Source organism: Chelon labrosus (assembly GCF_963514085.1).
Source record: "Chelon labrosus genome assembly, chromosome: 13".
NCBI lineage: Eukaryota > Metazoa > Chordata > Actinopteri > Mugiliformes > Mugilidae > Chelon > Chelon labrosus.
This window is the reverse complement of record NC_140346.1, coordinates 6572655-6600298: the sequence shown is the minus strand read 5'-3', so window position 1 is coordinate 6600298 and position 27644 is coordinate 6572655. Positions and strand designations below refer to the sequence as shown.

At 39.8% G+C, this 27644-nt stretch overlaps 1 protein-coding gene across 2 annotated transcripts in view; it reads right to left on the bottom strand.

The window, feature by feature from the left end:
* The window catches only part of gdpd5b (glycerophosphodiester phosphodiesterase domain containing 5b), a 40395-nt gene that overhangs the window by 5096 nt on the left and 7655 nt on the right, over positions 1-27644 (bottom strand). For both annotated transcript variants that reach the window (XR_014699418.1, XM_084559313.1), the window contains exons 2-13: positions 21688-21861; positions 9523-9626; positions 7205-7298; positions 6944-7003; positions 6461-6559; positions 5625-5718; positions 4327-4472; positions 3172-3254; positions 1645-1795; positions 852-1073; positions 559-716; positions 324-471 (exon numbers count right to left, since the gene is read on the bottom strand). Coding sequence is in view for 1 of the 2 variants with exons in the window: in XM_084559313.1 (XP_084415439.1) it covers positions 324-471; positions 559-716; positions 852-1073; positions 1645-1795; positions 3172-3254; positions 4327-4472; positions 5625-5718; positions 6461-6559; positions 6944-7003; positions 7205-7298; positions 9523-9626; positions 21688-21804 (1476 nt within the window). In the remaining variant the exon portion in view is untranslated. The remainder of the gene's footprint in view (positions 1-323; positions 472-558; positions 717-851; positions 1074-1644; positions 1796-3171; positions 3255-4326; positions 4473-5624; positions 5719-6460; positions 6560-6943; positions 7004-7204; positions 7299-9522; positions 9627-21687; positions 21862-27644) is intronic.

Genomic DNA, 27644 nt, shown 5'->3' with positions numbered 1-27644 from the left:
TCGGTCCAATGATTTCGATACATTTGCTCTTTATTTCCAAATGATTATTATTGAAAAGTGGTCAGGTACAGAAAAGGAGAAACATTTTGTGTTTTGGAAATCTTTACTGTAATCTGATCAGATCATTTATACTAGTTCAACCTGGCAGTTAAGAAGAAACACAGAAATCCCCTGGCTTTAGTTTTTCCTACTCCTGTTAGCAAGCTAGGGGCAACTACAGATGGATCCCTGTACCCATCTAACAAACAATTACCTTGGTTACAAAAAGTCAAATCAGAAGCTCCATGCTGAGAAAAGCAATACCACATGTGATGAGTCCTTACCATGAGCCAGATGGGGTAAGGCACCTTTCTGAGAATATGTGGGGCCTCTGAGGAAACTGAAGAAACCCCGCTGCACCAGAGTAAGGAGTACAGCCAGGGCTCGTTGACGGTGTAGAGGGTGAGGTTGATGTGGTTCCCAGAGAAGTTTCTGAAAACAGTAAAACACATGAAGGCACTTCTTTGAATACGCTAAGCAGTCAACCTCATCACATATCAGATTTGTGTGTATTCATACCTGATTTCCAACGTGCTGGGTTGGTTGTATCTGAGCAGCAGCCTGCTGATGCCGTCTTGATGAAGGCTTTGAGCGGTCTGTTTCTCCATTGAGGTCTGGATCAGACCAGGTGCTAGCTGCCTCACCTCATCTCTGTGCTCATCGGGAGTCCACATCACCTAGACACAGCACAGTAAACAGGAGTCACTGACATTAACAAAGTGTCAAAATGAATAGGAATACGCATGTCTATGCAGCTATGGCCAGCCATGATGCAGATTGTGTCTATAAGTACTTCATTCTTTAATAATTACCAGGCTCGGAGGAACCCCGGACCGCTGCACAGTTTGCAGTGTATCATTGATCCAACTTTGGAAGCAGGGGTGCTCTGGAGGAGGTCTCTGCAGTCTGAAAACCACTGTGCTATTGTGATATGAGGCCAGCTTTAGGAGCTGCTCCAGGCTGCACACACTCTGGTTAGCGATCAGGTCCTGTTCTCGCTTGGACAGAGTGTGCACTGTCCAAAAGGGGTCATCCTGAAACAAGAGCAGATCTCACAGTTTGCATGTAACAAGGGCTTTGCATTCTGGTTTGACGGGTCTACCTTTGTTACAAGTGTTTTTCTCAAGGCATGTAATAAAAATATTAGATTCACAATCCTAACAGTTTCTTTAAACATCTATCCATTTGTTCTACAGTGGTTTTGGATAATGCCTACAGGACATAAAAATAGAAAAACCCTTTTCCTCATTTCCTTTACACATTTCTTGCCTCACTGCTCCCTTGCTCCATGGAGAAAAACATCAGATGCTTTTTAATGAGGTCTTCCATGATGTGCTTTATCGAAGAAGGTTGAAACAAACAAGTACTTTGAAACACTGTTCGACCCCGAACCACTGTGCATGCAGGAGAGCATTACTAAAGCAGATCTTACTATTCTGACTAAAATCATCAGTGAGCAAGGACACAAAGAGTATTTGTGACTCAGTGGGCTAATGGCCTTTATCACACATCACTGCATCGAGCCACTCATTTGCTAAAGCTGGAAAAGCTTTAAAAAAAACGTAATCTCTACATTTTTTGTGCTCATGTGCAACTAAGAAGTACCTTGAGGAACCACTGTCCAGCGTTGAGCTGCTGCAGATCTGTCCAGTTAAAATGGGAGGCGTCATCCGTCTGGCGGTCTGGAAAAACCTTCTCTACGTCTGTGGTCCTCTGCAGGGTACGGTCGTGCATCAGGAAAGGCACACCGTCCAAACTAGTGATCAGAGGAGGTTAAACAGATATGTTAACCTACATCGACTCCTCTAAGCCCACTGACATCAAATACACAAGAGGGGTTGAACAGTTACACTCAAAAAAGAACACTCATTTTTATGTTATTTGCAGCTCAAATGTAGTATAAGAATAACAGCTCTAAAAGTGACACTGGATAAGAGCAGGAGTGACAGGAGTTGAAATCATGTCAAAAATGCTGCTGCTCCGACTACCAAAAGGCTTCCCCTTTTGAGTTCACATTATCATGATATCCAGTAAGAATACACATAACCAAGACAAAGGAAGGCCTTTAGTTTCTTTTATTATTATTTTTTTATTCATATTTGTTATTCAAATTTTTAGCTGAAAAAGAAAGCAAAAAATTTGAATAACAAATATTGTGTCAACTTGTTGTGTTTTGCCTGGGATCTTGGCACAAGGGATTGTAACATCTAATCCTGTGTACTACCAAATGCTAAATGTATCAGCTATCTATTTATGAGAAGAATAAAATCTATATTGTACGCGTGTGGCTGCATGTGTGTGTCTGGTCTCCTGTAGGAGTGGAGTCTGTCTGTCTCTCTGGTTGTCATCAAGTCTAATTACTCAGGACTGTCAGGAGCACACCTGTCAGCAGCCTGCAGCGAACACACACCCATTCACCTCTCTGAGGACTGTACAGCAAGCACACCAACACACACACACACTCTTGTATGGAAAACAAACTGTACCATGGTGGTTGCTATTAGAAGAAAAAAAAGGTCTCTGCACACTCTGCACCAGAAAGCAACACTCCCCACCTCCACACAATCCCTCATCTTCAATCACTGCACATGCATGAATAGACATGTACACCCACTAGTCATCATATAGCACGGGCTCCACAGTGTCCATCCACTCCATTTCCTCGTTTCCTCCAAGTGTGACTCTCTGAGCTCAGCCTGTCATCTTCTATTATGATGGTGATATCATGTGACCATCTACTGATCTTGGAATGTTGATCTGTGGTCACATCACTTTAGTGTGCAAAGCTTAATTCAAGGGCTGCAGCTTTGCGTGCGTATGTTGTTGTCTCCTTGATTTTAAATTAAATACTTAACAATGATAAACACAATAGTTTTGCTCTTTGCTTGACAGACCTCACACAGTGTCTGATTATTTATAAAAGTGGTGGTATTTCATTTCTAACACCTAAAGCACACGTTATGTCCTGATTGGAACATGTAGTCCAGTGGGAGCTCATCCTAGGACTGATACAATCAGTTTGTCAACAGAGGGGAGAAAGAATCCAGAAAGAGAATAAGTGACCCTTTATTGCTTTGCCTTCACCATTCTGCTGCATTGATTTTGTGCATGTTTGTTTGTGTGTGTGTGTACCTGATAGCGACGTCAGCTTCCAGCCCAGTGACGTTCATCTGCAGAGCTCGTTGGAATGACCGCAGTGTGTTCTCTGGAGCAAGCTACAAACACACACAGATAGGAACAAAATGACAGAATAGCTCAATGTAGCCTTGTAACAACAATCTAATATTTATTATATTGTGAATTTTGTTTAAAAAAATAAACCAGATGTTTTGCAGATGAATGTGGGAAAAAAAAAGAGTCCTCCTTACACGTACACAAAGGAATGTGTAAACTGAAAAAACCCAGTGCAGTGGATTAATCTTTAACTCGCTAAGTCAAAGCTATGATCAATACCAAGCCAATAGGGTTAAACATCACTTACTATAATAGTATTTTCCTATGAGACCCTGTGAGTAAAGCTACCGACTGGTAACAACAGCATGGGAATGATGATATAATCAATACAAAGTGTTTCTGGGAAACTGAGTCCAGTGATGTGATTTTTTTCCCCCAGTGGGAGTTTCTCACAGCCTTGCAGAGCCACTCCTAATTTTAGATTCCAGAGCGAGGATCGATTGCTTTGCAAAAATATCACGGAAAGTAGGGTGTGCTTTTGATCATGTGAGTAACTGTTTTGAATAACCGCCTTCTTTTCCCTTCCAAGGGTTGCATAATTCTCACCAGGATTTTGTGCCAAGTGCATGAATCCTTCAGCAGGTCGGACCATAAATCAAACCTAAAATGCAAAAATATGCTTTTGGGTGCATAAATAATTTCTCATTAATTTTGATGATTTAAGTATCGTAAGAGACTCTCCAATTGTAAGAAACCTACAGTCAAGGTTTTATCTTTGACAGGAAGAATATATAGCTTCCATACATCAGGCAGCAAGAACTCCAGGCTCTCACTGGGATACATTTTAGACCTACTGTCGATTTCAATTTCGATTTCGATTCGAAAATGAATCAAAAAACAAGAAGAAGAAAGAAGAAGAAGAAACGCAGCTTTTCATTTGTTCTCTCCAAATCAATATTTAATGGACATTTGCACTCTGAGTGGCTTACTCTATAGACAATATTAGGTAGCTAAAGGTGTATGGATGTGTGAAACATATTCAAATCAATTTAACTAAGGAGGTTTGTTTCATATTCCTACATCAGAATGTGTGATAAACGTTAGCTGGCTCACCATGGGGGCTCCCTGGTGGCCAATAACATCAGGCCGTGGTTTGAGGGTCTCAGGCTCCATGATGCAGGGGGAGGTGATATACAGGGGCACCACGTAGAGTCCAAGTAACACACTGAAATACAGCAGCAGCACCACCACCTGGAACACTGTGCGGAGACAGAAAACAATATAAATAATATAGTCACTGCTCTTATCCATTATATAATTACAAATAGTTTTTTAGATTTGTTTTATTGAGTATTTTTCTTTGTGATGACAAATCACACTCACGCCTATTAGCTTAGCATAGCAACTGGACAAGGAGTAAAGTGCTAGCCTAGCACTATCTGAGGGTAAAAAACAGCAATTCAGCACCTGCAGAGCTCACTAATTAGCATATTATACAGCATCGAGTTTACTTAACGTGCAGAAAAAAAAGGTATAACATTATGGGGTGTTTGAGTGTGTGTCCTTAGCTACATAGAGTTGCTGACAACACGACCATCGGAGGCCATGGAGATAACATCCACAGGGTCCACCTCTGTGTAAGTGAGTGATGACGGCTGTGAGTGTGAGCAATGTATTTGTTTCAAGGTCAGGTGCAGGGTGGGGTCGAGTAGCCAACTCTTGTTACAGACAGGAGATTCGCAGCCTCCATCCACCCTCTCTCTCTCTCTCCCTCTCTCTCCCTCTCACATCCTCTCACATCCTCTCACATCCTCTCACATCCTCTTCGATATTCAGATGCAGCTCTGCATCACATATACGCTAAAGTCATCTGGCCAAGACCTATACCACTCATCAAATATCAAAATCACAAGCTAAGATTAAAAGCTAAACATAATTTTTAACAGTTTTCTTTTATCTACAAAAAGTACAAATGGTCACAGTTACAGTATTACTAAAATTGTTACTTCTGAAGAAATACTATGATTCACATAGCAGGGAGTACCAACAGTAGATAACACTGCTATGTGGCTACAATGTAAATGACACTGACATTGTTTTGATTTAGACTCATTCTGTTCTATAGACAGCAATGTGCAAGTACACACTCACAGCTGCTAATCCCCAGAAAAAGTCCTGGACTCAAGGACAAAATCATTTGAGCTGTCCTGGCTGGAAAACATCACATGAGACCATAGGAATGTTCGTTATCTCAGACACCCTGGGTGGAGGTCCTGGCTTCTGTCTACATAGCGTTAATCATTCACCACTCCTCCTGTGCGTGTCTGTGTATGTGTTTGTGTGTGTTATGTGGCAGATGGTTTGATCAGGTGAGAATAACTTGTATTCTGTGTAGCAGGCGTAAAACATACTTGTTTTTTCTGCACGGGCAACCTGTCCAGCCACAATCCAAGACAGTGCTGTGACCGCAACAAGAGCCCCGATGTGAAGAAAGGGACCTGTAGCCTGGACAGATATGCGAGACAGAGTTGATTAAAACAGGGCACAAAAAAAAAAAGAAAAAAAGGAGCATGCTGAGAAATTAATACAAAGGAAAAAAATTTATATATTGGGTTGAATGAAGAGCACAGGAGAAGGGAAACAAAGATAAAGACGATAAAGAGGCATGGAATTACAGATATTATCTAGGGCTAAGACACTAGCAACACTATTCAGAGATAATAGCTGTAATTTGTACAGACAGTCAATGTTAATGGCCTCAGTTTAAGTTAAACTGTTCGACCACTTCAATCACACATTCCCCCGGCTGCAATAGTCTCACATGGACACACTAATTATAAGCCTCTCACAACTCCTTGGATATCGTTAAGCTGTTAAATGTTACAAGAATAAATGTGGATTGAGTGTCTTATCACCTCAGTGCAGTATATACACAGTGTTCATCATTACACTTTGTTCCAAATAGCAAAATGTTATATATAGAAATATTAAATATGGAAATGAAAAACAAGTACAAGATGCTTACATGGATTTCACAATGGGAGATCCAAAAAAGAGAAATATATTTGCATATTAATACAGATATAGGTAAGGAAGTATCAGATTTAAGTGTGCTCAAGTCTATGGTCATAGTTTTGGTTTTTAAGAGAAAATAACACATGGCCTCCAGCTTGAGTACTGAAACATCAGCTGGGATGTCTAGAGATCGAAACTGGCTTTAGGGCTTTCCTCTGTTCAGTCTGCTGACCTGCAGGGAGATGGGGATGACATCCCACTCTTGCCCCCATGTTTGATTGACAGATATGACCCCAACAATGGTGGTGAGCAAAGCAGCTGTCACTCCAATCTGTATGGACAGAGTGTGAGACAAGGAAAATCAGAGATGGTGTTACTTTGGATTCATACACACACACATACACACATTGCAGAATAACCCTGAATAGCTTCCAGTCCTTTCACACCCAAACAGTGTTTGGTAACTCTATTTAGCTTGCTGATAGCATTCCTGAGCAAGTCATTTACTGGCATTTCCCAACTCCCCTGAGACAACTCAGTCCAAACTGTAAGGTCATGACAAGTTCAGCTGATCAGAACTGATTCAGCAAACACCAAGCAAAGGAATAAAAAAACAAACAAACAGAAAACTATGTAAGTCATAGTCAGCCACCCACGTCTACTTCACAGTTTTCACCAAAAACACAGCTGCTAATCCACATGTTCACCACATTACCTTATGGAGCCAGTGCAAATTCAACTGTTGCCCGAGTGCAATGTGGCAAAGTGCTAAAACCTGTGAAGAGAGTAAAACACAAGACACACAACTTTCAGAAAAACAAGTCTGGTGCCACACATATCACAACTTGCTCTGCATCACCATGAAAGCGGTGTTTATGATGTCTGGCAACACAATCAAACAATTCAAAACCTGCTTCAACAAAGCCTTATGATGAGCAAAGCAGGTTAAGCACCTCCTCAGTGAGAATTTGCTAACCATTAAAAATGCAATGTAGGTGAAGCCAGCAGCAGTGGTGGCCAGGATGGGAACAGTGCCATCACTCCACTCCCCAGAGCGGTTGTACAGAAACCTGCAGAAACAAGAGAGATAATAATGATTCTTGTCATGAGTACTCAACCATATTTCATTATTACTGCACGGTATGAAGACATTACAGTCTCTGCATATTTACGTGTTTTATCTTAAAAGGATTATATGGCATGTTCCTCTCATGACTATATATCAAGACTAACATTATGGTACACAGACAATGACAATAAAAAGACATCTTGAGCAAATAGAAAGCGTTAGTATTTGAGTTCAGCAGTCTGCAGCAATACCAGGTTGCAAAAGATCAAACGGAAAAGTTAAGCTGCCAACTGCAGTTGATTTAAAAGGTCTTTGACTTATGGGTTCTCACGGATCAAGTGCTCTCAAGCTTTATGCCTTATTGTTGCAATAACACAAACACAAATACTGGAAAGTGACCACAGACACTACTGTCAGGCCACAGGGAGAATTCCGATGAAAGAGACCGATTGTTGTTATTAATGGATGGCTGGTAAATTATTGACGACTGGTTTCTGTCGTATGTGATGCTTCAGTATGGGAAACAGGAAGTTAAGGCCACAACAAACATTAGCCTGCATTTATCAGGGTTGCAGCCAGACATAGCCACACAGACACACTCTTCTAAAAACACTGATCTGTAATGTTCAAAAGAGTGATACAGGGTGCATTAACAGGTCTACAGTTGCAGAGAAAAGACAAACTGTGTGTGTGTGTGTGTGTGTGTGTGTTAACATGACAGCTAAGGCCTGAAGCATTAATTACCCTCAAAGGCTTATCAGTGATTCCAGTGGCACAGAGTCACAGCAGGGTCACTTAGATGCTCCTAGCCTCTTGTGAATACATTTATACTGAAGATGAATTGTAAAGCCCCCTGCTGCTAAATCATTAAAATACATAAGAGCATAGGTGTCATCACTGTGATTATCTGTGGAACCTCCACAAAAGGCAGGAAGAAAAGCAGGAAACGTGCAATTAAAAAGGAATGGAAAATGTCTATCCACCAAAAACGACATAAACTGATATAAAAACACACACAGTGAGACAGCTGATAAAACTGACGGAGCAGGAACTCAAAAGAAAATGACAAATATACACAGAGAAAAAGATATAAAGAATACGGCTGTTAAAGGCAAAGCAAAACTTAAAAATGGGAGAGGAAAAAGAGACTGGGACATCACTGAAACACCACAGTGGAAAAGGAATGTGAGAAGAGGTAATAGAGGCAAAGGACTATAATACGTTGAAAAGGTGACATTGCAGAGGTCCCTGAGAGTCGAGCAGAAGGGGGGATGGGAAAGAGATTTGGAGATCTGGGCTGTGATGAAACCGGACACAGTAGTAACCAATTTGCCCTACATCATCTTCAAGAACATGTTATATAATATCGTTGTTAAGATTTTGTTGTTACCATTTTTTATTTTATGTGAATGTACCATTTTTCACAAAGTCTTGGGGGGACAGAACATCTCAACAAGGTGGCGAGATTTTAAAACAGTTTGCCTAATCTAGGCTGAAATATTCTGTTGCAAATCACCACAGGACACCCTCAGAAGGCCCATGTCCATTCTCTATGAGTCAGAACTGTTTTGAAGGTGCAAGGAGACCTACACTATATTAGGAAGGTCCTAATGTTATGCCTGTACGGAGGATGCTCACAAATGTAAGGAATTAGTCTTAGTGACTGGTGCAATAAACATAAACATAAGTCTATAAAAGAATTAAGATTAAAATAAAATATATAAAGTATACAAAGAATATGTAAAAAGTCTGGATTTGAATAAAGGACCTGTTTTAAGTAGAAAAGGAACTGTACAGATTGCACGTTAGCAAAGTGTGTTAATGTAACAAACAGACACGGGCTGTGTGTGAGACATGTTATTGACTTATGATGGTGCATAAGAGTCCGTGCATGTGTGTGTGCATGTATGATGTGGAGATTATTCATGAATCAAAACACATCAAATCGTTATAATAATGGCTGTCAAATGTTGTCACATAAACATCTAAGTGTAGGGCTGAGCAATGAACAGTACAGGAAATATTGTGTGAGCCTATCTCTGGTATGTAAGGGTGTAATCGTTGGAGGAGTGGGTGGTCTCACAGATTAGAGTGATAATTTAGGAAATCGACAAGCCTATAAGTATGGGAGACATGTATTTACAGCCAATGCTATATGCTGGCAGACACATGGTTCTTGTTTTGCCTGACAAACACAGAAGCACTCAGGTTGACTGTGCACTCACCAGTTGAATTCATTGTAGTCGTTGTGTGCCTCCCACCAAAAGTAGAACCAGATGAGCAGCAGACTGAAGGTAAAGAGGAGGATGAGGGACCACAGCAGCTCCCACTGCACATAAATACATATACGAACGTAAATAGTTATTCCATTAATTTGAATTAACTAAATAAACATCAGTAAGTCCATCTGATAGCGGCAAAAGCAGAACAGCTTTGAATACTGACAAAACTTTGTGAATACAGTACATATAATCTACTTATTCTACTGCTGTTGACACAAAATCCCATCTCAGGCATTCAATATAATTTATTTGACTGACAAGCACAACTTTAACTTTACTAAAACTTCTCCAGAGACAAACGTTCCAGAGTTCATTAAGTTTTTACGAAGTTACCTCAGCTAAGCACATGGTGCCAACCTGGCTGCTGACCTCTGCAGAGAGTATTCCCTGAGACACTTTGCTCATTATCAAAGAATGATTTTTAATAACTTCACATACAAGCTGACTAATTACAGACCCCGTCTCTTACACACCTTTGTACCGTGGCAAATATTAAATGGGCTACATTTTTAGATATGAACAGACAGAAACACACCCCCAGGCCATACACAGGAGGATACGCACATACATGCTTGTTTCCATTTTTCACAGTGTACTTTAAATACATCTACAACTTTGCTGTGAGTTTGACAAGACCCTTGTGACTTTTTCTCAAAGCAGAGAAGATTGTTGAAAGAAAACTCTGTGTTGGCTGACTTCAAAAACATTGAAAATGCTTAGATAACCCATATAATGCACACTGAATAAAGCCTAAAAGGACTTCAATCTTCTGACACATGAAGTGTAAGGAGCAGGCCAAACAACACATATACTGATCACACAAAAATGTGTCTCAGTGACCTCAATGCTGTGTAATATGGACAAATTGCACAATGCACATTTCCACAGGAAATCACATTGATGGACCTGCTTCTGGAAAAAAGGAACATCACATCAAAAGGTCGATTGTAATTGTAGTAATGTCTTCAGGAAATCTAAGATGTATGCACACATTTACAAGTACATACATTACACTGATCTGCTTTTACTGCAAAAACAGTAATCAGTAGTTATTTCATTAACTGGTAAACAATTTATTAGTTGAGAAATTAAAGCAAAATGCCAAACATTGAGTGTTTCTCAATTGTGGTGATTTGAAGACTGAAAGCCAACCCAAACTTTGCCTGCCCACAATTTTCTTCTGGGGAAGAGTTGGTTGCAGAGGTATGCCCCATAATGAAATCCAAAAGCTGTGTTACCAGACTCACATTCTGATAAGTAGTTAAACAGGCAATGCCGGGCTAGGGATTTACCCCCTTTTCTGTTGTCTATCATTGCTAACTTAGTATCCAGGGTAATAGTCAAAACAGCGAAACAAGTCATCTGAAGGTGCAACTTACACCTCGCAAAACCCAGTGATTTTACATAATAATTAAAACAACAAAAACAATAGCCAAATACTAATTTATCGCTGCTCAGACATTCTTAAAAAACACATTTTCATGAGCACTATGTAGACTGTAGTGTCACGACAAAGTCACTTGGTTGAGCAACCTAAGCATATCAGCTTGTATGCGCCAATACTGAGTGCAGAGGATCAGATCATTATCACCTCGACCAGCTGATGTGACACCCAGGTAAGACAGTCTGCCTGACCTGCTTTTATCTGCTCCCATACTCAAGTTTTGTTTTTTCTTTTTGACAAATCTCCACACTGAGAGTAATGAATCATAAATAAAATCAGACTGAAATGATTTAAAGACAGATCAACATTTGAAGGTCATGTTTTGACCCCAAGATAGCTTTGAAAACTTTCCCACATTACTACGGTCAGGCCGGGGTCAGACTTAACTTGGAAATCATGATGGAATAACGACATGTTCTTCAATATCTGGGCTTGGTTTTGTGGCATGACAGAGATCAGTTGGACAAAAAAGGAAAATGAGTCTGAGGAATGCTGGTTCAATCCCTTATTATAGTTGCTTGTGGATACTAAAGTATGATCGCAAAAAAAATATAATATCTTTATTTTGTAAGAAGATCCTCTTACATCAGATAACATGGGTACTATACACAAGGAAAATATAAACCTTTTATGGAAAAAAATAAATGTCTTTCTAAGAGAAGACTTTCTGCTATTTTTAGAGGCGCAGACAAGAAACAGTCTACACATACATTTTATAACATTCGGGCATGTCTTATGACAAGGAGAAGAGTAAATCCCTCTGACAAAAAGGTTACCGTGATCTCTGTGGGAGGCAGAGCTGTATGTGTGTACAGGCACTTCTGCTCCTCGATGAAAACACACCAACCCTGGTTCCCATGGTCCTTAATGAGTACCTGGAAACACCTGGGAGATCTGACCCCATCCCCCTCACTTTCTCCGTCTTTGACAATCCCCCATCTCTTCCTTTCCTCTGGCTTATGATAGATGTGACCTGACAGAGCCTCCCACACTGAGCTCTATATTATTAACTACTTCCCTCCATATTGTTCTAGATATGGCGCCTAAGGAACTGTTTACTTGATTAATAGCGTTCCATGCTCTGACCAATTTAAACAGGACCTCATCCACAATATAGCACATACAAGTGTTATAGTCCTTAGGAGAACATATAACATTTATTCATTCATCTTCGGTAACCGCTTGTCCTGTGAAGGGCTGTGGGGGGGCTGGAGCCTATCCCAGCTGTCACTGGGCGAGAGGCGGGGTACACCCTGGACAGGTCACCAGTCTATTGCAGGGCTAACACAGAGAGACAGACAACCATTCACACTCACATGCACACCTACGGCCAATTTAGAATCACGAACGAACCTACCGAGCATGTCTTTGGACAGTGGGAGGAAGCTGGAGTACCTGGAGAGAAACCACACAGGCACAAGGCCGCCCACATATAAAATATAAAGTTTCATTTAATCTGCTCAAGAAGATTCTGAAAGCCAGAATCTTCATATATATATTCCATTTTCAACACACGTCTGAGCACGTAAATAGATTTTCCTAGGTTGGGTAGTACATTATTGTGTCAAAAACAGATTCTGTGGTATACCTTAGATTTATCAGTTTTTGTAGATAAAGCTCTAATATTCTCTCTTCTCGTTTCTCAGCTCACTCTGTAGCAGAGCTTTTCCAGCCCAACATGATTTAGCCTGCCCTGGTGACATAACATTACCATTTTGCATGGCTGGCATTTTACCCAGGCACCAGACCACGTGGCACAGATTGACAGTGCAGCAAGAGAAATCCATCAGAACCCCACACAGGGGAATCAGTGCATGCTCTACAGTCATCCCTGTTTCATTCAGATAATGTTTCTTACTAGTATTATGTAGTTTGACCCTTGAAAACCATCTCAACTGAGGTGGTTACTCTGAGTAATTTACAAAATACAGTTGCAATGCTTGTGCTTAAATGTGTTTTAATTGTGCATTATAAAAGTAGCCTTAACCATAAAAATTCTGGAGCGAGATTGGTTAAGAAAACAACTAAAAGCTAAAGCACATTGCACAAAACTAATACAGTGCTGCTGACTCAGCATTGCATCAGAAGAAACTGGGCCAGTGATATAACATCTGCTATACGCAGGTGAGGAGAGATTTAGAAAAGACAACTTTGTCCCTTTTTCAAAGACAGTGAAAAACACTGCAGTGGAAAGGTGCACACAAAGAGACACATTAAAGGGACTATGAGCCCCCACAGTACAGGTCAAAATAGCTTTTCAATAACAGCCTTTATGAATTTGCCTTTTCCACTTCCCTTTGTGGCTTTCTGTCCAAATTTTATATTTGTCTTTAATAACTCAGAGCAGGTCCTGTACAATGGATTACAACAGAAGCAGACAATAATATATTTAATAAAGAGGCTTATTGGATTGTTCCCGTCTGTCTGCAGCAATTCTCTTATGAAGTTCAGGGATGAAGAACTACTCAAAATGTCATCTCGAAAATAACATGGAGCATATTTGAGGTCATTTCTGTTTATAGGCATGGTGTTTTGGTTTTTAATTAGCCCAGGTTCTTGGTTTTAGTAAAATAGTAAAATAACAGTAGAAGTTATTTGTGTCAGCTGGAAGGAATTCCATTCAATTTAGTATAGATTTGTGGACAGAGATGTATGATATACTGACAGTGGCATTAAGCCATCTATCCGTTATGCCTGTAATAGTTACAGAGATCTCCTGATTTTTATTTGCACCCATTTATTTCCCAGCTAACTGCCAGCGTGACTGAATATGTGTGCTCTCCTGTCTCCAAGAATGCTTCAGTATGTCAAACTAGGAACTAGGCTACAACATAATGACATAAGGTTTATATATCTGATGGTTATTTATGCTCAGTTGAGGCTGCTCTCCAACACAGTACATGCTTGCATGAACAAGTGCAAAGACTCAGATTAACATAAGAGCACATGGGCTGTATGATTATTTAGACCAGGCAATGGTATCTATGTTAATTAGAGTCTAATTTGTAAGTCAAGCTTGGACTGAATATGGAACTAGGATCTTGAGATGTGATACCATTCACACACCCAATCTTGTCATTGTGTAGACTGATAAACAAGTCAAGTTGGACATTATTTACTTAATCTGTTAGTCCTACAACAGAGCAACTAGCAAGATGGTCCTTTGAGCTTCACTCCTTCAGCAGCACACAGAGAAATAAACACAGCTCAGCATGCCCACAAATCACAAAGACAACTATATAATCCACTAGCATAATAACAACAGCACACATTTCTACCAGAACATCCCTTGCAGAGTATAAATTATGAACAACTCAATAATGCATGAATCTGTACTGGCTATTTCATATGGGCAAACTACATGGAGACACTGTCCTCATATCAAGCAAAGTGTGTCACCATGTACAGTGACACAGTGCAAGTTATCAGTACTCCTCCACACCAATAGGACAGGGTAACCTTTGTGCTCAACTGATCGTGTTTTGATCTAGATGTGCAAACTCAGTTTATGTGGGTTACAGTACATAATATGTAAAGATTATTAGGAAGTTCATTATTTCTGTACAGCTGAAGTCAGACGTTTACATATACTTAGAATGAAGTCATTAAAACTGTGGATTTTACATTTTGGAGAAATGTCGTTTGGTCTGATGAAACATAAAATTAACCGTTTGGTGTTGGGAGTAAAAATGTTGGAGGCATTCAAGCCGAAGAACACCAATCCCAATCATAAGGCCCAGGGGAGGCAGAATCATGGTGTGGGAGTGCTTTGCTGTGGGAGGGTCTGATCCACTTGAGAAAATAGATGGCATCATGAGGAAGGAAGCTGAAAGGAATGTGCATATACTGAAGCAACATCTCAAGACATTAGCTAGAAGGTTAAAGTTTGGTCACAAACAGGTCTTCCAAATGGACAATGGATAATGACCACAATGACTTCCAAAGATGTAGCTAGATACAACAATGTTGAGGTATTGGACTGGTCATCGCAAAGACCTGTCCTCAGTCCAATAGAAAATCTGTGGGCAGAATTGAAAAAGAGCCTGCAAACCTGACACCAGTTCTGTCAGGAGTACTGGGTGTTCATTCCTGCAACTGCCTGTAAGAAGCTTGTTGAAGTGTAAATAAAACATTACAAGTAGCGATCTTAAGTGACCTAAGACAGGGAATGTTTATTAAGACTAAATGTCAGGAATTGTGAAAACAGGCATTTGGCTAAGGTGTATGTGACTTCAACTGAATATCTATATATGTGGAATATCCTTGTGTATGTAACTCGTGTTTAGCTATTTTGGTAAGCAAAACTGAACAAAATAAACATTTAGCATCCACATGCTAAAGTACTACAATCAGGATGGATGTACCGTGCATCCAGAAAGTATTCACGGCGTTTCACTTTTTCCACATTTTGTTAGGTTACAGGCTTATTGCAAAATGGATTAAATCTTTTTGAGCATTTTGCAAATTCATTTAAAATAAAAAACTAAGAAATCACATGTACATAAGTATTCACAGCCTTTGCCATGAAGCTCAAAAAGCTCAGGTGTATCCTGTTTCCTCATCATCTTTGAGATGTTTCTACAGCTTAATTGGAGTGCACCTGTGGTAAATTCAGTCGATTGGACATGATTTGGAAAGGCACACACCTGTCTATATAAGGTTCCACAAACCAAGCATTAAGTCAAAGGAATTGTATGTAGACATCCGAGACAGGATTGTCTTGGGGCACAAATCTGAGGAAGGGTACAGAAAGACTTCTGCTGCTCTAAAGCTCCCAATGAGCACAGTGACCTCCATCATCCGTAAATGGAAGAAGTTCGGAACCACCAGGACTCCAGGACTTCCGAGAGCTGGCCGGCCGTCTAAACTGAGCGTCTAAATGGTCACTTCCCCTGGTCAGGGAGGTGACCAAGAACCTGATGGTCACTCTCTCAGAGCTCCATCTTTCCTCTGTGGAGAGAGGAGAACCTTCCAGAAGGACAACAATCTCTGCAGCAATCCACCAATCCACCAATCAGGCCTGTATGGTAGAGTGCCCAGACGGAAGCCACTCCTTGGTAAACGTTTGCCAAAAAGGCACCTGAAGGACTCTCAGGCCATGCGAAACAAAAGTCTCCGGCCTTATGAGGCAAAGATTGAACTCTTTGTTTAACTCATGTTCAGAGGAAACCAGACACCGCTCATCACAAGGCCAATACCATCCCTACAGTGAAGCATGGTGGTGGGAGCATCTAGTCAGAGTAGAGGGAAAGATTAATTATATCCTAGATGAAAACCTACTCCAGAGCGCTCTTGACCTCAGACTGGGGTGACAGTCCATCTTTCAGCAGGACAACGACCCTAAGCACACAGCCAAAGATATCAAAGGAGTGGCTTCAGGACAACTCTCTGAATGTCCTTGAGTGGCCCAGCCAGAGCCCAGACTTGAATCGGATTGAACATCTCTGGAGAGATCTGAAAATGGCTGTGCACTGAAGTTTCCTATCCAACCTGAAGGAGCTTGAGGGGTGCTGCAAAAAGGAATGGGCAAAACTGCCCAAAGATAGGTGTGCCAAGCTTGTGGCATCATATTCAGAGAGACTTGAGGCTGTAATTGCTGCCAAAGGTGCATCAACAAAGTATTGAGCAAAGGCTGTGAATACTTATGTACATGTGTTTTTTTAGTTTTTTTATTTTTAAGAAATTTGCAAAAATAAATTTTTAATCCATTTTGGAATAGGTCTGTAACATAATGGATGCACTGTAGATAATAAGAGACAGATAATGATGGGACATTTTTTTCTGGAAAGATCCTTTCAGTGCAGATCTCAAACTAGTATTCAATTAGGTACAGCAGCTTGACTCACTATGCTGCCAACTAACATGCCAACACTGTGGGATGCTCCTCAGTTTCAATTTGCTGTCAACGATGAACACAGGCAGACACAGAAAGTAACTACACGACACAAGGTGCTCTAGCTGTCATTTGCTGCTCCTCTTCATCCAAGGCCCAACCTCTTTCTTTTCGCTCCTATCTTCAGTCACTTGTCACATTCCTGAGCATATCCAGATAAGTCCCTGGTATGTCACAGAACTGAACAGCACCCTTTTCTGTCACGTTTTAGATATACGCCCAACTGCACTAAAATGAACAAATGTAGATAGAATACTGTTGAAGTATTTTACACAAAGAAGTTGTAGTAGTCTAATAAATGAATGTATAGATCTTTTATCTTTTAAGTTTTATCAGGAAACTATGCTGGATAACAGCATTTAATATGGCCAGCTCACCCTGCATTGCTTAGTCAATACAAATATTTCCACTTAATGTCATTTAATTATTGTTCCATACCTTTCATAATGTGTATATTTGTCCAGTTCAAGTAATATTGAACTGAATGTTCAATATTACCTTTTTAAGGCAGACCACAAACTAGACAACATGGCACCAGTCATAAACTGCTGTTTATCACAAGAAACAGCCACACACGGAAAGGATCTCGGGGATTTTTCTTATTTAGAGCAGATAAAGTAAACGTACTGACAGATGGGGATTTTTCAGATTCACACTTTCAGCACTTTCCTTTAGTCCCTTAACAGCAGCTGTTTTGATTGTTCTGTGATAAGTTAAAAGAATATTATAAAACCATGATCATACTTTGCTAGAGCTAAAACTTATGTCTTCAAATCTCTTGTTTTGTTTAAAATTTGGCTTGACCTGTTCAGTGATTTGGGTGTGATAAGCTCAGAGAGATGTTAGCCAGCTCCAGTGACTCCTTGAAACCTTGAAGCTTTTACTCTGGGCTTCTTTTCTACCTTACTGAGCATCTTAGCTCGGTCCATACTAGAAAGCAACCACAGAACAAAATCTTCTCCAGATATATACAGAATCTCACAAAAGTGAGTACACCCCTCACATTTTTGTAAATATTTTATTATATATTTACCAATTTGATGCAGTGTGCGGCATATGGTTTGAGCACTGACAGGCTGACCCCAGACCCCTTCAACCTCTGCAGCAATGCTGCACGGATACGTCTATCTTCAAAAGACAACCTCTTGATATGACGCTGAGCACATGCACTCAACTTCTTTGGTGATCATGGTCAGGCCTGTTTTGAGTGCAACCTGTCCTGTTAAACCGCTGTATGGTCTTGGCCACCGTGCTGCAGCTCAGTTTCAGAGTGTTGGCAATCTTCTTATAGCCTAGGCCTATCCTATCCTTATATAGAGCAACAATTATTTTTTTCAGATCCTCAGAGAGCTCTTTGCCATGAGGTGCCATGTTGAACTTCCAGTGGCCAGTGTGAGAGAGTTCAAGAGCAAAACACCAAATTTAACACACCTGCTCCCAATTCACACCTGAGACCTTGTAACACAATGAGTCACATGACACCAGGGAAAAAATGTGAGGGGTGTACTCATTTTTCTGAGATACTGTACATTTGGTCAGATTGCAGAAGGACTCATTTGACAACAATGTTGTTTCACCAGGTTTGCCTCGAGTTGATGCATAGTTTAGGGATACTTCTCTAACATTGCAAATATCTGGATGAAGCGTTCATGTTATAAAGACTGACTTATTTATCTTAGCATTTTATAAAGTAGATGGCCAATATCTCTGTGATTAGCAACCATTAGGTGTTGTATCCCCCCCAGGTATACCATTTCAGAAGATAAAAAAAGTCCAGACAGAAACTAAAAGAACTATCATAATCCGATTCAAAGTCTGCTCTAACATCTTGCCACTTAACTGTTGCTACACAGAATAAATGAAACAACCGCATGAAGTTTTATAGAGTCACTATCACTCCTGCGACTAATTAAGTAACCACTGTTTCATCTTCTTGTCCAAGATTTCATGGCCAAATGTAACTGCAAGATCACTGACAAATAAAGGCAGAGCGGCTTTGCTTCTATTTTTGAAGCCTTTGTGTGACTGAATGGTAAAGACTGGCTAAATGGAAATACTTTCAATTATTACTGAGAGACCAGATCGGCTTGCACTGCCTGACGTGAGCTGTCTTCCTACAAAGCACCTTGAACACAGACCGAAGCAGCTTCATTGACAGAGCCAGTCAGCCCGAGTGACTCATTACAGTAGACAAAGATGACAAAGAGGAGAAATTGCATGACACACTTGTGGATTATGAATGAGTCTATAGTTGTTTCAACATGAGATTCTGAGTTCTCACGCCTCTGTGATTCGCTCGGATCCAGTTACATGCACATGATACCCGTCCTTGATTGGTCAGTTTGTTTACTGGCATGCTTAAAGATGCAGTCTTACATGACATCACCTCAGGCCAGGCGGAGAAGCACAGAAGAACATGATTGTTTCTCAACTGTACTTTCAGATATATTTCAGTCTATATGATTAAAGTCTTTAATTACTGACAAGTTGCTTTAGCTCAATAGGTCTGTGCTTCTTATACTGGAGTCAAGACAAGTGCAGCCCAACACCACGCGGTCAAAACAAAGGATGAGCACCATGAACAAAGAATGCTGAATCTGCACTATTCTATCAGTTGGCCTGAAAGCAAACCACATGCAACAGGAAACAGGGCTACACGGTGTCTAGTATCCTGCTAAGAGGAGGGAGGGGAAAAAAAAATAATAAATCAATCAAAATATATATATATTGAGTTCCATACTTGTTATATGAAACACTGGTAAAAATAGCCAATGTTATCTATTGCATCAAGTTATATTCACACTTCATGTATGTTTAATTTTGTGTGCCAAGTGACAAAACCATTGTCTGTGTCCCAGGTTTCTGCTGGTCCGCAGTATGGTATGTGGGCATAAATAAATCATTCAACCCAAGGTCTGAGTGCGTGTTTGAGTTTGTTGCAGCAACATAGCCTGGGTGTCCTTGCTAAATACCAGAGAGAAAGGGAAAGGTCAGGACAAATGGATCATCTTGTGTAGGCTGTAATACTTATCTTGGCATGTAGCTCAAACTAGAAAAAAACCCCAAAGAAGTAATGTAATATTCCGAAGAGCCAAAGACTGAAATGCATTAATATGAATCCAACCTTCGTTAAAAAATAAATAAATACATTCAGGTACATTATCATCTACAAGACGACATTTGCTTTACATGCCTACAAATGATTTCTGATGTCACATTCTCACAACTTGCGTTAGATCCAAGTCCAAAAGTGTTTCTAGAACATTATAAATGTGACATTTGTCGTATTTCCTGCACTTAACACTTGTTAAACCTTGAGCTGTCTCCTAAACCCATTTACATAGAAAAAATAAGAACTATTATTCTTTACCAAATCTGACAAAACTAATTAATATGTGCTGAATGTAGAAGATGAGTGATAAGTGGAAACAGTGGAGTATTGTAATGTCAAATGAACCTCTCTGCAGACTGCTCAAGGTCACTGAATTGGGAATAAGCCAGCAAGGACATATTTGGTCAAAAACAATTGTTCTTTGTAGATAAATGTAGCAAGACCATCATAAAGAACACTGCTATGGTTACCTAAAACAGCTTCTATTGGATTTATATTATATTTATATGTTTTCCTCAGTAGCACCTTCAGTAACAGCATACTTAAAAAAAATGCCCACCTCCTACACAGCCATCTTGTTATTCAGAGCTGTGAAAAAAAACTCATGTTAACATAACAGTTATAAGAATTTTTTAACCTCAGCATGCAAAATTCAAGAGGGCAAATGCCATCATCTTTTTTTTTAAAAAATCACAGAAAATAATGTTTGGTGGTATTAAAAATCTAAAAATATTATTCTATATTGATTTTTCTCAGGATGGTTGTGCAGTTATCCTTGAAAGTGAGCAAGATGAATTACACACAGAATGATATGATCTCATTCAATGCCAACCTGCTGTGAGAACATGTGCACAAACTTAACTACTGTCTCTTGAACAATGCCAAATATAAGTATTGTCGAAAGTATTGTCTTTGCAAGGAGAAGGGCTGATACAGTATGACTTAGTCAGAATCAATTCTTACCAGAATATTATTCTGGTAACACGCCATTTGGATTTCATCATGGGGCATGTTTCAACTGATACAAAGGGAAAAAAACACCTAACCAACTGGATCATCGTACAACCATTCAGGGCTATTTAGATGTAAACAACATCAACTCCATAGTGCTCCGATGCGACACTACAATTTTAAAGGAAAGGTTAACTTCAGGCTGGCTTTCAGGCTAGGTTTGATATATACTAAGATGAAAAATTAACATTTCAACAATATAATTCAAGATCAGTCAAATTAAATTTTTTTCATGTGAATAAAAACATGCTGAAGACATGAAAATTAGTTATAGTCTAGAGAGTACTCTGCAACCCTTTCTTATGTATACTTGACTTTTCAAAGTACTTCCAAGACTCTTTGAGAACTTCACAGTTCTTATGAGGACAAGAGTTCTCTCTGGTGTTTCTGTCTTTTTAAATGTTATACCACACTGACTCAGTCGTGTTGTCTTTAGTGACTCCATGCTGCAGAGTTAGTGTTCTGTACAGTGTCTTTGCACAGTAAAGAACATGTACAGAATCTTGCCCTCTCTGACAGTGCTACCCAGTGTGAGACATTAGTGTTCTGTAAGTCAGCAGATAAAGGGATTTAGTCACTGACAGCACGATGTACAGCTCTTCCAAATGGCGTAGTAAACCTACAAAAGGGGTTCCAGCGCGCTCTCACCTTGGTGGTGTCATCATGGGAACGCTGATACCGTTTCCATCGGCAACCGTAGATCCCAGTGATACATGACAAACACAGCTGCCGCTCATAGACCTGCAGGGGTTGGTGTTTCACCATGCTCCTTCAGTCAGTCCTGCTTCCAGGGCTCTAACATCCCACTGGCTACTAAGTACCCTGTAAGAAAAAAAACAGAATAATGTTGAAGAAAAACAACATAGATACAAATTGTCAACTACATTGGACAACACCTGGAACAAATAGTAAGTGGAGTAACATGTCTGGCACATTGGTAGAAAACACATGCTGTCTTGAAAAGCACCACGATGTTCCGACACAAAGCTCAGCCTCAAATTAAGAGCTTGTATCTCAGCCCATGTTTCCAATGACAACTGAGAGTAGCTTTCAACAATATAATCAACGGAGAAAAAAGAAAATGAAATTGAAAAGGGCTTTGTGAAGCAATCATCTACTGAACGTCACATCACACAAATTACAATGATCATGAATATATCTCTACATATATGGACTAAAAGGTAACATATAGGCCCCGTCTCTTCCCTGTGTGGGAGACCAGAAAAGGCCATGAAAGATAAGGCCATCAAGAGAAGCAATGATATAATACAAAAGCAACCTTTCAGCCTTCTCTATAAAAATCTATCAATACAACTTCTTCTCTCTTCTTGGGACTGCTCCAAAACTGTTTTTCCAACAATTTGTTAGGAAGGCAATCAACCCTGGTGACTGTACCAGCTCTTCTTGCCCCTGTAATAGAGCAAGAGTGTATCATCATACTGTGTTAGTGAACATGGCAGGAAATACCAGGCTATGTTGTGTGAATAATCAGAGTTATAACTTAGTCCTTCCACTGAGCTGCAGCTGATTCAGCACTGAGACCCTGTAATCAGCTATAATAACAATAATAACATTACAGCAGTGCGGACTGTTATCACAAGTTTACCTCACTCTCCAGGGACATGATAGAGCCTGTTGTGCTGCAGCTGCAGCTACACAACACACCAGTCATCAGTTGTATCGGGTGTTGTAAATACTTCTTGGCGTTATCAAAGCATAAAAGGTGCGTAATTAATGGCAGAATGAACAAAGTCTCCTGATGAGACTCCAACAAACATCATTAAAAGTGTACCCAGGCACAATCGTGTTTCCCTGGAGCAATTTGACTGGTGATATTCCTTGAAGTTTTCAAAGAATAGTCAACATTAGTTGCATCTGATGTCTCAGAGCAATTCTGCATTTAACTACACTCTTCCTGCTGTAATCAGGCTGTCTCAGGCTCTGGACAGATGCTCATTAGCATCTGCAGCAGTGGCCATGTTTCCTGCTATTAGTAAAACTGCTCTGAAGAGGGTGGGCCTGACCCGAGGCTATAATGAGTCTGGCTCACCCCAGCAGGACCACGAAGCTCTTGACAGTCAGTGTGTAGTGCAGCTCCATGGGTTAAAATGAAAAGTGTTAAATGTTATACTTTCACATTTAGCTGCTGCACATGCAGTTGTTTTGTACTTTGTATAACAGAGAGGTAGCAAAGGATAACAATTTGATAGTAACACGTCTAATGTTTTGGAGAAGAACAGGACAAATTTAGAAATAAGCTAAAATATCGAAACACAAATGAACCACAAATGTGCTCCTGTTTTTACACAGAAAACCATCATAAAGTGCAAATATGCCATTTGTACTGCATGACGGTAATGGAAATCAAACCCCTGACACAGGCATAGTCAATGCTGTGCTTTGACCAATGACTAATAAAAGACTAACCCTGACCAACAAAACCAGGTTGTGTTCATTAATCACATTACCTTGCACTAATATTTTGCCAAACATCAAGCACCCGCCCTGTCTGAGAAGCAACATAGCAGTCTGTGGGATGTAGACCTTGATCAGACTGAGCACTGCTTGACTACTGCCATTACAACTGTCTGATGTTTCTTCTGTATAAATAATGTATGTCTGGTTGATAGAGATCACAGGATCTTGAGGCTGTTCAAAGGCCTTGGCTAATATGGAAAAAAAAGACTAATTACACATAAATTATTATATCTTGCCACAAAATGGTACACATTTCCACTGGTTTAATGTCCTTGTTCATGACAAGAATTCACCTGAAATCCTCTGCAGATTATAACATGTACACAATGTGTCGTCAACGGGAATAAGAGACCTGTGTGTGATAAAATGGCTGATATTCTACTGCTTTTGTCACAAATTGGGTTCAGTTGAAACTCAACTGAAAAACTATAATGAGACGATGAATGAACAATTTTAATTCTGCCATGAATACACAAATGCCAAATAGCATTTCAGTTGGATTGCATTCCTTGGCGATGATATTCCATTCCTCAACTTTAATAATGATCTCTCTCCCAACATAATAAATGAGAGACATATAAAGACTTATGTCTGGGCATGTCAGCCAAGCCCATAAACCATAAAAACAAATGTGCTGCACTATGTGATTGTTGTGTTGCTACTTGTTTACCTCCCAAAGCCTCAATTCATGCCTGTGTTACAGCCACTTGTATCCTCAAAGTCACAAATATCACACACATCAAGGTTAATTCGGTTGAGCTGAACATCAAACAGCCCTTTAGGTCTACCTATTTGATGTTGGTTATTATCATAATTAGGCAGAGGAGCACTGAGGCTACAGATTTGTCGCCTTGAAAAGGAGGTTCATCTATTTTTTAGTTATCATGCCCCCATAAAGACAGAAGGAAAAGCCTGGCAATTAATCCCTTCAGATACCCATCAGCCAAATACGACTCAGTGGAGAAGCTCGAATAAAACTGTGAATTGGCAAAGCTCAGCTAAAGACAGCATGAGTAGTAACGTCCTAAATCAAAGAATTTATATTCATCCAAGTCTCTGCAGTTCCACTGTCATATTTTGCCAACATGGATGCGACACCTCTGACTACAGTAAAAATGTGACCACCATAAGCAGCGTGGGTCGCACTGTCCCTATGACTCTCTGTGTCACAGACACAACAACTGAGCCACAAAATCTGTAACTTAGCTTAGAATAAGTAGAGTTGTTTTTACCCAGTATAACATTTCTGTCTGTCACAAGGTGGTGAACATGAGGAGAAGATATGTCGGGTGTATATAAAAACAAAAAAATCCATAAATCGCCTTTGTCATCGTCTTTTCTGCTGCCTCATTTCCTCCAATCAAAAGCATTGTGAGAAAAAACAGTCTGCTGGGGAGGAAATGCTTCAGCAGTTTCCCTGCTGAAAACCATGTCTGAGGAAGAGGCCAAGCAGCAGAGAACTGTGAGACCCAAGGCCAAACCACAAATGAAAAGCTTCTAAAGTAAAAGAAATAATCCATTCAAAACACTTTTGCAGTGTACAGAGTGTGCGTAGGAAATGACAGTAATACCTGTTCCATGTAATATAATGGGCAAAAATTACAAATAAAGTGAAGCTGGAAATGTTGAATTATTTGCTTTTTCAAAACAAGTTGTTCAGCATTACGTTCCCCCAACTCTATTCACCTATTCAAAGCTTCACTGTGTATTGTTCAGATACTGTATTAAATTATAGTTGTGTTCTTGTTCACATATCACGAGTTTCAGCTGAACCGTCAACTGAAGAAAACGAAACTAGCAAAACAGCGAAGCTCCAGTTTAGCCTTCTAACAAATTACAGAACTGTATGATTAGTACTTCTTTGTCTCCAAAAAGAGTAAAATAAAATTGAGTTCAGACTGAATTCAGTTTAGTAGAGCATGCTAGTGTCTTGCAAAGTAGCAATACACATTTGAAAAAGCACACTTTTATATGACACTGTGATACTAATCAGCTTAAATGCCATTCTTGCATGATCTGGTGTAGAATTCCACAAGCAAATGGGTAGAAACTAACATCTGGGTCACACACACGGAATTATTCCGTGTGTGTGACCCAGATGTGTCCAAAAAACAACAAAGTAAAGTTTCACATAAACAGAAATGTGTACCTGCAGTAAACTAAGGGATCGTGGCCTCCCCAAAAGGGTCTGCATTAAATCTAATTCTAATCCTTGACATGTCTGAATTATCTGACATGCCTAATGTGAAGTGCAATGGACACTGAGCACCATGGAGACTCGACTCAACCATGTGGCATCAGAAGATGCCTGTGAGGGGAGTGATTAGTGACACATGGGTGATAAGGCCTATTATAAGAAGCAAAGAGAGAGGGTCATTACGTCAGCGCTGTTAAAGCTGGCTCAGCAGAGATATCTCAGTCAAGAAGTCTTGCTGTATATTTTAAAATTCATGAAAGATAAATTGCCCGCCAAACAGTATCCTTGGCACTGTAACCTCCATGATACCCACCTCCTCTTGTGTTTAATATAAATGAACCATTGTTGCTGCTTATTATCTAGTAAACTCAATCACTTCCTGTGGACTGTATGACAGAACTGCAGCACACAACTCCTGTGTTTAGCCATCAGTTATTTCAATTCTGTATGTTCGTGCATTGAAAACAAAATTCTTAAAGATTAATAATGGGGAAAAGGAATTGGAGGTAGAAGAAGAATTTGTTAAACACTGCAGCAAATATCTGATAATCAAAAGTGTAAAACGTCTAATTTGTCATCGTTCTGATTTCTAACTGATCACATCCTAAAGGGCTATGAATACTTCACACATCAAGTATACATTTCTTTAATTCCTCTTGCCGTGAAACAAACCCTGAGGAGTTTCCTGGGAAACCAAAAATCTTGAGATGTGTTGTAACTGGCCTGCTGTAATGTGTGTTGCATGTACATGAGTGTGAACAAAATAAAACTGCTTCAACTGCTCAGATGAAGCAAAAAACAGCAGTCACTAACAGATTCTGTTGAATGTTTAAGCATTAAGACACTAAGTCAGGCTGTCCCCCAGCAGGAAAAACCACAACCTTGAGTTTTTCAGCTTTGTTCATTTACGCATAACAACTTTAATATTGCCTTAATTTTACTTTTTGAGCCGGCTCATCCATAATGTTGACTACTTACAATGTATGCCGAGTAATGCAAGCAGTGTAACAAAAACTGAGCTTTCCTTATTAGAGTTATGACAAGAAGAGCGCCTCAAATGTATTCACAAATATCAGTTTAATATACACTGCTATCAACATAATATGGACCAAACCCTCATGTGCATCTCTCCCATGAGTCAGTGTGGTATGTGGCAGAGAAGTAATGGCCACAGTCTATAACCTCCTGCTCATCCTGAGCCTGAAATTAAGTGCCACCACAAACCTCTCACCATATATGCCAGTAAGTGACAGTTACCACACTTGTAGAGGGAAAGTGAAGACTGCAGAAAACATCGCTACTTCAAGTCTTTCATACATACAGTAAGTCCAGATGGTATCAGTAACTCATAATGTGCATAAAGTTTTCCAGCTAAGTATAGTACTTTCTATTTATGTTTTCATCCAGAGGAATCTGGTGTGAAAATTAAGCAGTCAAAAAAAATAAAAATAAAAATAAAAAAATCTATAGCCATTGATTCAACTTTGCACCTACAAACAGGAGCACGTTATAATTAGCAGCCTTTGTACAGAATATTGAAAGACGAATACTGATTAGCTGACTGTATCTAACCAGGAAAAATGTTACTGACAGGGCAGAATTAAGTGCATCCTCCCTAACAAGAAGTTGGCTCTGATGTCAGGATGGGCTGATGTCAGGAAAATCATTCTCAAGTACTTTACTCAACATTTTTCTCTGTATGTTTTTCCATTATCTGCAGCAAATGCTTACCCAGATGAATGTTAAATTGGTGTTTTAAGTGGAAAAGTCTTATGTATTTACCTAAACAAGCAGGTAAACTGAAAACAAACGAATGCGGTTGCAGCATCTTCAACATATCTACTGGTAATCTCCACGTTCCATGTTTCCATGTTAAACAAGGCCAAGTCTCAAATAGTGGATTAAACCTATGTGAAATTAATCCCTCTGA